Consider the following 15,063-nt stretch of genomic DNA (forward strand, 5'->3'; position numbering starts at 1 on the left):
AGACCCAAAGCCAGAAGGGAGCCTAAGGAGGAATCTACCACAGACGTAATCCCAGCTCAGAATAAAGCAATGGCTGAGCGGTTAGACCTTTTGACAAGACAGTTAGAGTGCATGGAGGAATTCACAAGGAGCCAACATGGCATAGCCCAGGAGATCCAAGCTTCCCTCCATAGTTTGAAAATAGAAATGTGCCAGACAAATCAAGGAATATCCAAGCAAGCAACTGAGGAATGCCATGCAATTGAGCTACGGAGTGGCAGAACATTAACTACTCCATCTCAATGCAATATCATGCCAGAAGAAGAATGCACAGCACCCCAGACTACTAATCCTGGTGTTGAACGCCCAAAAGGGAGCAACAGGGGCATTCAATGCCCAGAAAGAATCAACATGGGTGTTCAACGCCCAGAGAGGGAAGGTGATATAAACGCAAGTTCAAGAAACATCCCACCTAGGCAAGCTGACAACCCTTCCTCAGTTACTTTGGATAATCACTCTGCACCACTCAAGACCCATGAGTACAAGGCCAAGCTACCATATCCTCAGAAACTCCATAAAGTAGAAAAGGATAAGCTATTTGCCAGGTTTTTAGACATCCTCAAGACACTTGAGATCAAGATCCCATTTGCAGAAGTCCTTGAACAAATACCTTCCTATCCCAAGTTTATGAAGGATATACTAAGCCACAAAAGGGATTGGAAGGAGGCAGAGATAGTTCTCCTCACCAAGAAATGCAGTGCAGTCATCCAGAGGAACCTACCGGAGAAACTACAAGACCCTGGGAGTTTTGTGATACCATGCACCATTGGAGGCACTTGCATGAAGACAATCCTATGTGATTTTACAGCAAGCATCAACCTAATGTCATTATCATTAATGAAGAAGCTCCGGATCCAAGAAGTCAAGCATACCCGTATTTGCCTTCAGCTTGCTGACGGCTCCATCAAGTTCCCATCAGGAGTGGTTGAGGACATGATTGTGAGGGTTAGACCCTTTTCATTTCCTACAGACTTTGTGATCCTGGATATGGAAGAGGACAAGAATGCCTCTATCATTCTAGGAAGACCTTTTCTAGCTACAGGGAGAACCATCATTGACGTTCAGAAGGCGAAAGTAACACTGAGAGTCGATAAGGATGAGTTCGTGCTAAACGCAGTCAAGGCCATGCAACACCCTGACCCCCAAGAGGAATGCATGAAGATTGATGTCATAGAACTCCTGATTGAAGAAGTACGTGAGGTTGAACAACTTGATAATGAACTGGATAACATTCTTGAAGATGCCATGCCTGAACTAGATGCACCAGAAGAGTAGGAGGAGATGCTAAACACCCCTAAAGTGCAAGATGGACCTCCTAAACTCGAGCTTAAGCCATTGTCACCATCATTAAAATATGTGTTTTTAGGAGATAGTGACACCTATCCAGTGATCATAAGCTCTGTCCTAGAGCAACAGGAAGAAAAAGCACTGATTCAAGTACTCAAGACCCACAAGACCGCTCTCAGATGGACCATAAGTGACTTGAAGGGGATCAGTCCAACTCGATGTATGCACAAGATCAGACTTAAAGATGTTGGTAAACTGGTTGTGCAACCATAAAGGCGACTGAATCCAGCTATGAAAGAAGTGGTCCAAAAGAAGGTTACAAAACTTTGGGAGGCTGGAATCATATATCCTATTTCAGATAGTCCCTGGGTCAGCCCTATGCAGGTGGTGCCCAAGAAAGGGGGGAGATGACAGTGATCCACAATGAAAGAAATGAGCTGATCCCTACAAGAATAGTCATAGGATGGCGTATGTGCATCGATTATAGGAGACTCAACAACGCCACAAGAAAGGATCACTTTCCCATATCCTTCATAGATCAGATACTAGAGAGGTTGGCTGGCCATGCATTCTACTGCTTCCTGGATGGCTATTCAGGCTACAATCAGATTGCAATAGATCCTCAAGACCAAGAAAAGACAGTATTCACATGCCCATATGGGGTATTCGCCTACAGGAGGATGCCGTTTGGCCTCTATAATGCACCCACAACCTTTCAAAGGTGTATGCTCTCCATTTTCTAACCATGCAGGATTCTAAACCAAGGTTAATCAGATGGGTACTGCTCCTTCAAGAATTCGACATTGAGATCAGGGACAGAAAGGGGTCAAAAACCAAGTGGCTAATCATTTATCCAGGATTGAGCCTGCAGAAGGAACGCCACCTCCCACTACTACTGTATCTGAGACCTTTCCAGATGAGCAACTTTTTGCAATCTAAAGGGCACCATGGTTTGCAAACATTGCAAACTATAAAGCTATGAGATTCATCCCCAAGGAATATAGCAAACAACAAGTTCGAAAACTACAGCATGATGCTAAGTACTACTTGTGGGACAAACCTTATCTCTTTAAGAGATGCTCGAATGGTATAATTCGATGTTGCGTCTCTGAGGAGAAAACCCAACAGGTTTTCTGCCATTGTCACGATTCGGAGTATGGAGGACATTTTGGAGGAGAACGAACAGCCACCAAGGTCCTTCAGAGTGGGTTCTACTGGCCAATCCTCTTCAAGGACTCCCGAGAGTTTGTCCGCAATTGTGACAGATGCCAACGAGCTGGAAACTTCCCACATAATCACAAAATGCCACAACAAGGAATTCTAGAAATCGAGCTGTTCGATGTATAGGGAATAGATTTCATGGGACCCTTTCTACCCTCATATTCAAACACATACATCTTGGTGGCGGTGGACTATGTGTCTAAATGGCTTGAGGCAATCGCGTCACCCACTAATGACACCCGAGTGGTGCTGAAATTCCTCCAAAATACATCTTTAGTAGATTTGGTATCCTACGGATACTGATCAGTGATGGAGGCAACCACTTCTGTAATAGACAACTTGACTCCATTCGCAGACAAATGGACAAATTTCAAGAGAATGCTAGAGAAAACAGTGAGCACCTCTAGGAGGGATTGGGCAAGGAAGCTTGATGATGCTCTCTGGTCATACTAGACTGCATTCAAAACTCTCATCGGGATGTCTCCCTATCAGCTGGTCTATGGTAAAGCATGTCACCTACCCGTAGAATTGGAGCACAGAGCTTACTGGGCAACAAGGTTCCTCAACTTTAACGCCAAGGCTGTAGGAGAAAAGAGGTTACTCCAATTAAACGAACTGGACAAATTCCAACATGCTGCGTTTGAGAATACTAAAATCTACAAGGAAAGATCCAAGAAATGGCATGATCAGAAGATATCTTCCAGAGTCTTCCAGCCTAGCCAAGAGGGTTTTACTTTTTAATTCCAGGCTCAAGCTCTTCCCTAAGAAGCTCAAGTCGCGATAGATAGGACCTTTTGTGGTCACTAGAGTGTCACCCTATGGTCATATATAACTCCGGAGCAGATATTCTGATAAAAGATTCACTGTCAATGGCCAACGAGTCAAACACTATCTAGGGGATCCAATTGAAAAAGACGATTCCACCCTCCTGCTGACATGACAACAGTAATGTCCAGCTACTGACAATAAAGAAGCGCTTGTTGGGAGGCAACCCAACCATACGTATTGTACTTTTATTTTCTTTCTTTTGTTTATTTAAGTTTGATAGAATATTATTTTATTTTCCATTTATTTCCATAGTTTTCCCTTTCTTTTTAACATTTTTGATCATGTGTAGCACCTAGAACAGAAGTAGAAACGCTTAGGAGTGAAAATAGACCACCCTGAAGGTACCCCTTACTGGCGTTGAATGCCAGAACTGGCGCCCAGCGCTAGAAGGGGAAGGAGAGCAAGGTGTTCAATGCCCATTCAGGAGCACCCAGACCAATTCTTTGGTCCCCATAAGGTGTTCAACGCCCATTTTTTGTGTTGAACGCCCCACCAGTTCTACAAAAAAAAATTTGGTCCCCAACTGGCGTTCAATGCCAGATCTGGGCGTTGGATGCCCAGAAGGGGGAGGGCCAGAATTCGAAATTTTGAAAGAAAGAGATAGAGTTGACTTTTCAAACCAAATCTTTTCCAATATTATCTTCTCAACCCTTATCTTTTCATTTCATATCTTTTTCAAACTAAAACCCTCTTTTAAATTCAAATTCTTCACTCCATATCTTTTCTCAACCATATATTTTCAAATAAAATCTTTTTAAACCATATCTTTTTCAAACCATATCTTTTTTAACCTTTTCTCCCTGCCCCCGACCCTATAAATACACATTCGCCCCTCCTCTCTCTCACACCTCCCCCAACCTTCTATCTCCCGCACCCTATGTCTCTCCTCCCTTTTTTTTCTTCTCTCTTTGCTTGGGGATGAGCAAACTTCTTAAGTTTGATGTTAAGGATGCTCCGCTTCTTCACTTTTTCACCTTCCATGGCACCAAAGGGTGGAGGATCTATTTCAAGAAACAAGAAAGAAAGAACCCCCTTAACAGTCGCTTATAAGCCTTACTGGTTTTATTCCAAGCTTCATGAGGAACACTACTATAATGTAGTGAGCAAGAGGTCAGTAATTCCGGAAGTCAAGTTCGAACTGGAAACTGATGAATATCGAGAAATCCAATAGCAAATTCGAATGTGGGGTTGGGAAATTCTGGCTAACCCCGCAACTAAGGTCGGTGTTCTAAAAGTCTGAGAATTTTATGCAAATCTATAGATGATGGATAAATAAAAGAAAGAGGGACCTGGGTTTAACTTATGACGTACCATGGTCTGGGGGAAGACCCTGCAGTTCAAAATGGACAAAGTTAGGAAATTTTCAAATTACCCCCACTGAAGGATGACCCTAACTCCTTCAACAGGAGAGTACACGCTGACCCAAGGCTAGAGCAAGTCCTAAAAGACATATGCTTACCTGGAGTACAATGGAAAAACGACAATAAGGGTCAACCACTCCAACTGAGAAGGATGGATCTCAAGCCAGTTGCTAGAGAATGGCTAGATTTCATTAGACGCTCTATCCTACCCACTAGCAACCGCTCTGAGGTCACTGTAAAAAGAGCTGTAATGATCCACTATATTATACTTGGTAATGAAGTGGAAGTTCATCGGTTGATCCTCTGCGAGATGTATAGGATAGTAGCAAAGACCTCAACCCAATCCAGGCTGGCTTTTCCCCACTTCATCTCTTGCTTGTGTGACGAAGCCAAAGTCCTGATTGATAGGGATGTATTCATTGCAGTGGACGACCCAATCACCAAGAAGAGCATGGAGCACACTAGGGAACCGGCGCAAGCACCAACTCAGAAGTCAGTTTCCCCTCCAAAGAGGAAGCTGCCTGAGCGGCCTCAAGAACAGAGCATCCCTCCACGTGAATATTGGACCCAACTGGCAGCATCCATTGAACAATTGATATCCACTATGAACCAACTGAAAGAGGAGCAAAAAAACTAGTCTCGTATTCTTCACAAGCTGACTGAAGAGCAAGACAGGCAGGGACGAGAATTAGAAGAGTTGAAGCGCCAGAAAATATCCTCCGGAGAGAGCAACAGCTACCATGATTAAGGTGGTTGAGTTTCATCTCCCCTATCCTATCCTTATTTTAGTACTTTATTTCCTGTTTTCCAATTCTAAGTCACATGATTACCATTAGGACTTTCTACTTTCTAGTTTAGTAGTTAATTTCAATTTTTGTTAGTTAAATTTTAAGATATTTCACGTATCCCCTATTGGACTTAAATAAAATTTTGATTAAGAAGTAATACAATACAAAAGGTCTTGAGTTCTATTACAAGTCGTTCTACTTTTCTCAAAGTGGTGGCTTTATCTTTATTTTCTGAATGTATGAATTAACTGTGCATAATTGATATTGAAGTTAAGCATGTTGGCTCTTGAAGAACAGTGAATTTAGAGAAGTATTATTGATTCTCTGAAAAATCGAAAATGTTGATTCTTGAAGCCAAAGAAACAGCAAAAAAAAAAAAAGAGAGAGAAAAGAACAAGGGTCCAAGGCTTTGAGCATAAATGGTTAGGAGGGTCAAAATGGGCCTAAAAAGCTCAAATGGGTTGCTATCCCTAACTATATGCTTGTGGTGTGAAGGTGTCAAGAAAAAAACTTGAGACTGAGCATTTAAAGTCGTGATCCAATGCTAAAAGAGTATGCTTAAGAACTTTAAGCACCACTGTCTGGGAATTTAAGCAAAGCTAAATTCGAATCCAAAGGGTTCCCCCAGTTAAGTGCTTGTGGCATTTATGTATCCGGTGGTAATACTTGAAAACAAAATGCTTAGAGTCACGGCTAGGCTCAAAGGTGCAAAGCACCAAAAGAAAAAGCTGTGGTTAAGAATCAAGAAAAACTAAAAAAAGAGAATCAATAATATCATCCGGATTCTAGTTCAAAAGGGTGCCAATATTTCTGAGCTTCAAAGAAAAGTGAGATGCCAAAGCTGTTCAAAAATAAAGAGCTAATATCCCCATTCAGTAATTAGAACTGAGCTTCATTAACAACTCTAAAACCTGATGTATTTTTCTCTTCTATTTAGTCCTATCTTGTTTTTGGTTGCTTGAGCACAAGCAATAGTTTAAGTTTGGTGTTGGGATGCGTGAGCATTTTATACCATTTTCCATGTCATTTTCTAGTTGTTTTTAGTTATATTTTATCAAGTTTTAGTATGTTTTAGTGCAAAATTTACCTTTTGGATGCTACTTTGAGTTTTTGTGTTTTTTTTTAAAGATTTTAGGGGATTTTTGGGCGAATTTGGTAAAGTATTGTTCAGAGATGAAGAAAGGATAGCAGATGTTGTCAAATCCTGACCTCTGTGCATTCTAACAGGCATATCTTGCTCTATAGAGATCTAATTGATGCGGTCTCAACAACGTTGAAAAACTAATTTTCAGAGCTTTTCAGAAATATATGATAGTCTATACTTCTCATCCAGAATCATTGCTAAAATTGGCGTTAAACATCCATATTTGGCGTTTCACGCCCAAAAAGGACCAGCCTCTAGTGTTGAACGCCCAAGACTGGCGTTCAACGCCAGAAAGGGAGCAGAAGGCAGCAAATTCACCCCCTAATGGGCGTTCAATGCTGATGCACGGAAAACTTGTCTCACAACAAATTTCCTTCGGCAAGTGTACCGAATTTTGTCATCAAGTAAAAACTCACAATAGAGTGAGGTTGAATCCCACAAGGATTGATTGATCAAGCAACTTTAATTAGAGGACTGTTCTAGTTGAGCGAATCTAGAATTTGAGTTGAGAATTGCAGAAAATAAAATGGCGGAAAGGTAATTGACAGGAAAGTAAATGCTAGAATTATAGATCTGAAAGTAAATGACGGAAGGTAAATTGCAGAATTGTAAATGGGAATGGGGGAATTGCTCATTTAAAGTAAATAACAGTAATTAAAGAGAATGGGTAAGATCAGAAATAGGGAGTTCATTGGGCTTAGGAGATGTTGCATTCTCCGGATCAATTTCATTTTCATCTCTTCCTCAATCAATGCACTCATTGATCTCCTTGGCAATCTTAAGTGATTTAATTACAATTTCTTGTAATTCAATCTTTCAAATCTTGATCAATAGCTAATTCCTTGGTCAATTGCTCATGAGAAGAGATGAAGTATGGTCACTGATTATACCACATGCATTTCCCAAACCAAGTATTGAGAGGATTATAGTCACATATCCATCCAAACCCAATTTGGTCCAGCATGAGAAAGCATTTCTAGCTTGATCTCTTCATTCTTCTTTCAAGGTTAAGAAGAGATCCAAGTATGAATAGCTTCTTTTTCAAGATAACTACTCAATTGAATGAAGATCAAAAGCTTTCAAGTAAAATCAAGAGAAAAGATAGAAGAAGAATAATGAAAACTAGTATTGATCCATCAAATTACAACAGAGCTCCCTAACCCAATGACAAGGGTTTAGTTGTTCATAGCTCTGGAAAATGAAAATAAAGATGGAGAATACATGATGAAAACTTAGAGTTCAGAGAAAGTAAATACAGGGAGTAGTTCTATACTAAGAGTCTCCCTATAATTTCCAACTCCCAAAATATTTCAAAGATACTCCTATATATACTACTCTTCTGTTCTTCTAGTTGATTCTTCAAGTCTTGGGTCTTTGGATCTTGAGTTGGAAGCAGTTCTCTTCTTCATTGGGCTTAGCTTTTACTTGCAGAGAGAAAGTATGAAGTGGGCAGGGGCTTTGGCTCAGGAAGTTAGTGGTGTTAACGTTCAGTGAAAATATGGGTTCAAGAACGTTAGTGACAATCACCTTTTTTACTAACGTTCCTCACCAAAGTTAAAGGCCACGTTAACCTCAACGTTAGTGGCACAAACGTTGCCACTAACGTTTCCACTATGTCCTTCGCACACGTTATTGGGACTCAACTTTCCCAATAACGTTGAGAAGCCTCCCCCTTCCCTACGTTAGAGCCCACGTTAACTTAGTTAACATGGCTCTTTTAACGTAGGCTTGCCATCCTTCGAGAACGTTAGTGACACTTACCATTGTAACTAACGTTCCAAATTGCCCCTATTTTCCACGTTAGAGTCCACGTTAACTAGGTTAACGTGGCTTCTAACGTGGCCTTGCTAGCCATCTCCAACGTTAGTGACAAAGTTGAGTGTCACTAACGTTGGCTCATCCTTCCCTTATCCACGTTAGCTTCCACGTTAACTAAGTTAACGTGGGAGTTAACGTGGCTCATGGTGGCATGTGTGGCTTCTTCCAACGTTAGTGACAATGTTGGGTGTCACTAACGTTGGCAATCACCTTCTTTCTTCATGTTAGCTTCCACGTTAACTAGGTTAACGTGGGAGTCAACATGGATCATGGGGGGCTTGTGTTCTTCCAACATTAGTGACAATGTTGGGTGTCACTAACGTTGTCGACCACTTTGTTCCTTCACGTTAGCTTCCACGTTAACTAGGTTAACGTGGGAGTTAACGTGGCTTAATGTGCTTTGGCCAACGTTAGTGACAATGTTGAGTGTCACTAACATTGGCTCCCCCCTTCCTTATTAACGTTAGAGGCCACGTTAACTAGGTTAACGTGGACGCTAACGTGGCCACTCATGATCTTGGTTCAACGTTAGTGATAATGTTAAGTGTCACTAACGTTGGCTCTATTTCTTAACGTGGGCAATGATGGCTTTGAGAGCGTTATTGGCAATCACTTTTCTCATTAACTTTGCAAGTTACTCCCATTCCACGTTAGTGTTAACGTTAGTGCAACTAACGTAGCCACTAATGTGGTTCTTCTTTGCTTCCTTTGTCCTGAAATTAAGCAATAAAGTGCATCAAAGTTCTAGTCCAAGTCATGGGAAATGCAACATCCAATTTGTCCTTAAATTCATGCAAAATCCTCATGAAATCATGTAAAATGCACAATGTATGCTTGAATCAAGATGTAAGTGAATATCTACCCAAAACTAGCTTATTTCCTAAGGAAATGCATGAAACTATCCTAAAAACAGTAAAGAAAAGGTCAGTGAAACTGGCCAAAATGCCCTGGCATCACAACACCAAACTTAAAGCTTGCTTGTCCCAAGCAAGTACTGGAACAAGAGAATGATGAAAGAAATGCCAAGAGAAATGAGTCATTCTTGTGGAAGTCATGTCCTGGTTTTATGGTGGTTTCATGCATAGCAACTTAGGCTCATTCCTGGCTTTCAGACCTTTATCATATCCTAGAATACTCACTTGTTATTGCATCCCATGAGACTTTTATTCATTGATCCTTTTTTTGTTATTTGAGGGCTTATTTTTGTTTTTTTAAGCTAAGTGCTGTGTAAGGGGGCAACTCTTTAAAATAAGCTTTCAGCCAACACTCCTGAACCAGTTGGTTCAAGGTGCTAGGTGTTAAAGCACCCCTGAGGACTTACTTGCTCAAGTCTCTCCCCCATACATACACATCTCAGGCACATAGTTTATTTATTTTGTTTTCTTGAGACCTTGGTGTCTGGTGCATGAAATTGTGATGTCCAGGCTCGAACAATCCCTGGTAATGGCTCCAAAGCTTGGTGCTTTGATCTTAATTCATAATTGTCACAACTTCGATACAACTAACCAGCAAGTGCACTGGGTCGTCCAAGTAATACCTTACGTGAGTAAGGGTCGAATCCCACGGAGATTGTTGGTATGAAGCAAGCTATGGTCACCTTGTAAATCTCAGTCAGGCAGATATAAAGTGATAATGGTGTTTTCGAATATGATATAATAAAATAGGGATAGAGATACTTATGTAATTCATTGGTAGGAATTTCAGATAAGCGAATGGAGATGCTTTTGTTCCTCTGAACCTCTGCTTTCCTGCTTTCTTCATCCAGTCAGTCTTACTCCTTTCCATGGCTGGCTTTATGCAAGGGCATCACCGTTGTCAGTGGCTACATCCCCTCCTCTCAGTGAATAATATGCTCACGCACCCTGTCACGGCACGGCTATTCATCTGTCGGTTCCCGATCATGCTGGAATAGGATTCACCCTCCTTTTGCGTCTGTCACTAACGCCCAACAATCGCGAGTTTGAAGCTCGTCACAGTCATTCAATCATTGAATCCTACTCAGAATACCACAGACAAGGTTTAGACCTTCCGGATTCTCTTGAATGCCGCCATCATTCTAGCTTACGCCACGAAGATTCTGATTAAGAGATCTAAGAGATATTCATTCTAGCTTAATTCATGTAGAACATAAGTGTTTGTCAGGCACGCGTTCATAAGGGAGAAGGATGATGAGCGTCACACATAATCATCACCTTCATCACGTTCTTGGGTGCGAATGGATATCTTAGAAGCGAAATAAGATGAATTGAATAGAAAACAGTAGTACTTTGCATTAATCTTTGAGGAACAGCAGAGCTCCACACCTTAATCTATGGAGTGTAGAAACTCTACCGTATGAAAATACATAAGTGAAGGTCCAGGCATGACCGAGATGGCCAGCCCCCATGGTCTAAGAACAATGCGTTCAAAGATGGTCTAATACAATAGTAAGAGGTCCTATTTATAATAAACTAGCTAGGGTTTACATGAGTAAGTAATTGATGCATAAATCCACTTCCGGGGCCCACTTGGTGTGTGTTTGGGCTGAGCTTAAGTGTAGCACGTGCAGAGGCCATTTGTGGAGTTGAACGCCAGTTTCTGTGCCAGTTTGGGCGTTCAACTCTGGTTTTGGATCCTTTTCTGGCGCTGGACGCCAGATTTGGGCAGAAAGCTGGCGTTGAACGCCAGTTTACGTCATCAATTCTTGGCCAAAGTATGGACTATTATATATTGCTAGAAATCCCTGGATGTCTACTTTCCAACGCAATTGGAAGCGCGCCATTTCGAGTTCTGTAGCTCCAGAAAATCCACTTTGAGTGCAGGGAGGTCAGAATCCAACAGCATCAGCAGTCCTTTTTCAACCTCTGAATCTGATTTCTGCTCAAGTCCCTCAATTTCAGCCAGAAAATACCTGAAATCACAGAAAAATACACAAACTCATAGTAAAGTCCAGAAATGTGAATTTAACATAAAAACTAATGAAAACATCCCTAAAAGTAACTTGATCCTACTAAAAACATACTAAAAACAATGTCAAAAAGCGTATAAATTATCCGCTCATCACAACACCAAACTTAAATTGTTGCTTGTCCCCAAGCAACTGAAAATAAAAATAGGATAAAAAGAAGAGAATATACTATAAATTCCAAACTATCAATGAAACAGAGCTTCAATCATATGAGCGGGACTTATAGCTTTTTGCCTCTTGAATAGTTTTGGCATCTCACTTTATCCATTGAGGTTCAGAATGATTGGCATCTATAGGAACTTCAGATTTCGAATAGTGTTATTGACTCTCCTAGTTCAGTATGATGATTCTTGAACACAGCTTCTTTATGAGTCTTGGCCGTGGCCCTAAGCACTTTGTTTTCCAGTATTACCACCGGATACATAAATGCCACAGACACATAATTGGGTGAACCTTTTCAGATTGTGACTCAGCTTTGCTAAAGTCCCCAATTAGAGGTGTCCAGGGTTCTTAAGCACACTCTTTTTTTGCTTTGGACCTTGACTTTAACCGCTCAGTCTCAAGTTTTCACTTGACACCTACACGCCACAAGCACATGGTTAGGGACAGCTTGGTTTAGCCGCTTAGACCAGGATTTTATTCCTTTAGGCCCTCCTATCCACTGATGCTCAAAGCCTTGGGATCCTTTTTAATTGCCCTTGCCTTTTGGTTTTAAGGGTTATTGGCTTTTTTTCTGCTTGCTTTTTCTTTTTCTTCTAAATTTTTTTTTTCGCCTATATTTTTTTTTCTGCAAGCTTTGTTCTTTGCTGCTTTTTCTTGCTTCAAGAATCATTTTTATGATTTTTCAGATTATCAAATAACATGTCTCCTATTCATTATTCTTTCAAGAGCCAACATATTTAACATTCTTAAACAACAACTTCAAAAGACATATGCACTGTTCAAGCATTCATTCAGAAAACAAGAAGCATTGTCACCACATCAATATAATTAAACTAAGTTCAAGGATAAATTCGAAACTCATGTACTTCTTGTTCTTTTGAATTAAAACAGTTTTTATTTAAGAGAGGTGATGGATTCATAGGACATTCATAACTTTTAGACATAGTTACTAACTACTAATGATCATGTAATGAAGACACAAACATAGATAAGCACATAACATAGAAAACGAAAAACAGAGAAAGTAAGAACAAGGAATGAGTCCACCTTAGTGATGTCCTTGAGCTCTTCTATGTCTCTTCCTTGTCTTTGCTGCTCCTCCTTCATTGCTTTTAGATCTTCTTTGATTTCATGAAGGATGATGGAGTGCTCTTGATGTTCCACCCTTAGTTGCTTCCAATAATTGTGTGGAAGAAAATGTATCCCCTGAGGTGTCTCAGGGATCTCTTGATTTGCAGTCAAATGTTCTACCACTGAGCTATAGACCCTTGATGGAAGCTTTTGTCTTCCCTTTCCTCTTTCTAGAGGTTTCTCTGGCCTTAGGTGCCATCAATGGTTATGGAAAAAAACAAAAAAGCTATGCTTTTACCACACCAAACTTAGAATGTTGCTCGCCCTCGAGCAAAAGAAGAAAGAATAGAAGAAGAAGAAGAAGATATGGAGGAGATGGATGGATGTGTGTATTCGGCCATATGGGTGGGATTGGGTGGGAGAGAGATGTTGAATTTTGAAGGTAGTGGTTGTATGGATGTGAGTGGTAAATGGAAAACAGAAGGGATGATCATGAATGGGAAGAGAGATGATGAGGTAGGTGGGGATCCTGTGGGGTCCACAGATCCTGAGGTGATCCTGTGAGGTCCACAGATCTTGAGGTGTCAAGGCATTTACATCCCTGCACCAATTTAGGCATGCAAAATGCCCTTGCACACAACTCTGGGCGTTCAGCGCCAGGTTGGTGCCCATTTTGGGCGTTCAACGCCCATTTGCTGCCATTTCTGGCGTTGAACGCCAGAACCATGCTTGTTCTGGGCGTTCAGCGCCAGGATGCTCCCATTCTGGGCGTTCAGCGCCAGAACTATGCTCTGTTCTGGCGTTTGAACGCTAGACAGATGCTCCTCCAGGGTGTGATTTTTCTTCTGCTGTTTTTGATTCCGTTTTTGATTTTTTTGTTTATTTTGTGACTCCACATGATCATGAACCTAAGAAAACATGAAAAACAATAAAAATAAGAATTAGATAAACATTGGGTTGCCTCCCAACAAGCGCTTCTTTAATGTCAATAGCTTGACAGTGGGCTCTCATGGAGCCTCACAGATGTGCAGAGCTTTGTTGAGACTCTCCAACACCAAACTTAGAGTTTGGATATGGGAGTTCAACACCAAACTCAGAGTTTGGTTGTGGCCTCCCAACACCAAACTTAGAGTTTGACTGTGGGGGCTCTGCTTGACTCTGCTTAGAGAGAAGCTTTTTCTGCTTCCTCTCCATGGTTGCAGAGGGAGATCCTTGAGTTTTGAATACAAGGGAGTTCTCATTCCATTGAAGGACTATTTCACCTCTGTCAACATCAATCACAGCTCTTGCTGTGGCCAGGAAAGGTCTTCCTAGGATGATGGATTCATCCTCTTCCTTTCCAGTATCCAGGACTATGAAATCAGTAGGTATGTAAAGGCCCTCAACCTTTACTAATACATTTTCTACTTGTCCATAAGCCTGTCTTCTTGAGCTGTCTGCCATCTCTAGTGAGATTTTAGCAGCTTGCACCCCATAGATTCCCAGTTTCTCTATTACAGAGAGGGGCATGAGGTTTATTCCTGAACCAAGGTCACACAGAGCCTTAAAGATCATGGTGCCTATGGTACAGGGTATTATGAACTTTCCACGATCCTGTCTCTTCTGAGGCAATGTCAGTTGATCCAGATCACTTAGTTCATTGATAAACAAGGGAGGTTCAACTTCCCAAGTATCAATGCCAAATAATTTGGCATTCAGCTTCATGATTGCACCAAGAAACTTGGCAGTTTGCTCTTCAGTAACATCCTCATTCTCTTCAGAAGAGGAATACTCATCAGAGCTCATGAAGGGCATAAGGAGGTTTAATGGAATCTCTATGGTCTCTAGATGAGCCTCAAAGTCCTTTGGTTCCTCAGAGGGAAGCTCCTTATTGACCACTGGACGTCCCAGGAGGGAGGTCTTCCTCCTTGGGATTCACGTCCTCTCCTTCCCTTACAGGTTCGGCCATGGCGCTTATGTCAATGGCCTTGCACTCTCCTTTTGGGTTCTCTTCTGTATTGCTTGGGAGAGTACTAGGAGGGATTTCAGTGATCCTTTTACTCAGCTGGCCCACTTGTGCTTCCAGATTTCTAATGGAAGACCTTGTTTCATTCATGAAACTTACAGTGGCCTTAGATAGATCAGAGACTAGATTTGCTAAATTAGAAGCATTTTGTTCAGAGTTCTCTGTCTGTTGCTGAGTTGATGATGGAAAAGGCTTGCTATTGCTAAACCTGTTTTTTTCCACCATTATTAAAGCCTTGTTGGGGCTTTTGATCCTTCCATGAGAAATTTGGATGATTTCTCCATGTTGAGTTATAGGTGTTTCCATAAGGTTCACCTAAGTAATTTACCTCTGCTATTGTAGGGTTCTCAGGATCATAGGCTTCCTCTTCAGAAGATGCCTCTTGAGTACTG

At 41.3% G+C, this 15,063-nt stretch overlaps 1 protein-coding gene across 1 annotated transcript; it reads left to right on the top strand.

Annotated features, from left to right (window-relative positions):
* The first annotated feature begins 390 nt into the window (after positions 1 to 390).
* On the top strand, positions 391 to 1,314 carry LOC107605699 (uncharacterized). The gene has a single exon (XM_016307666.1). It carries the CDS (start codon positions 391 to 393, stop codon positions 1,312 to 1,314), a length of 924 nt encoding a protein of 307 aa, XP_016163152.1.
* Positions 1,315 to 15,063: the final 13,749 nt, after the last annotated feature.

The sequence above is a fragment of the Arachis ipaensis genome, chromosome B1 (assembly GCF_059453495.1).
Source record: "Arachis ipaensis isolate K30076 ecotype BB chromosome B1, ASM5945349v1, whole genome shotgun sequence".
Lineage (NCBI taxonomy): Eukaryota > Viridiplantae > Streptophyta > Magnoliopsida > Fabales > Fabaceae > Arachis > Arachis ipaensis.

Excerpts from the sequence above, each read along its gene's own strand:
- LOC107605699 (XM_016307666.1), top strand. The coding sequence starts at position 391 with ATGGGTGTTCAACGCCCAGAGAGGGAAGGTGATATAAACGCAAGTTCA.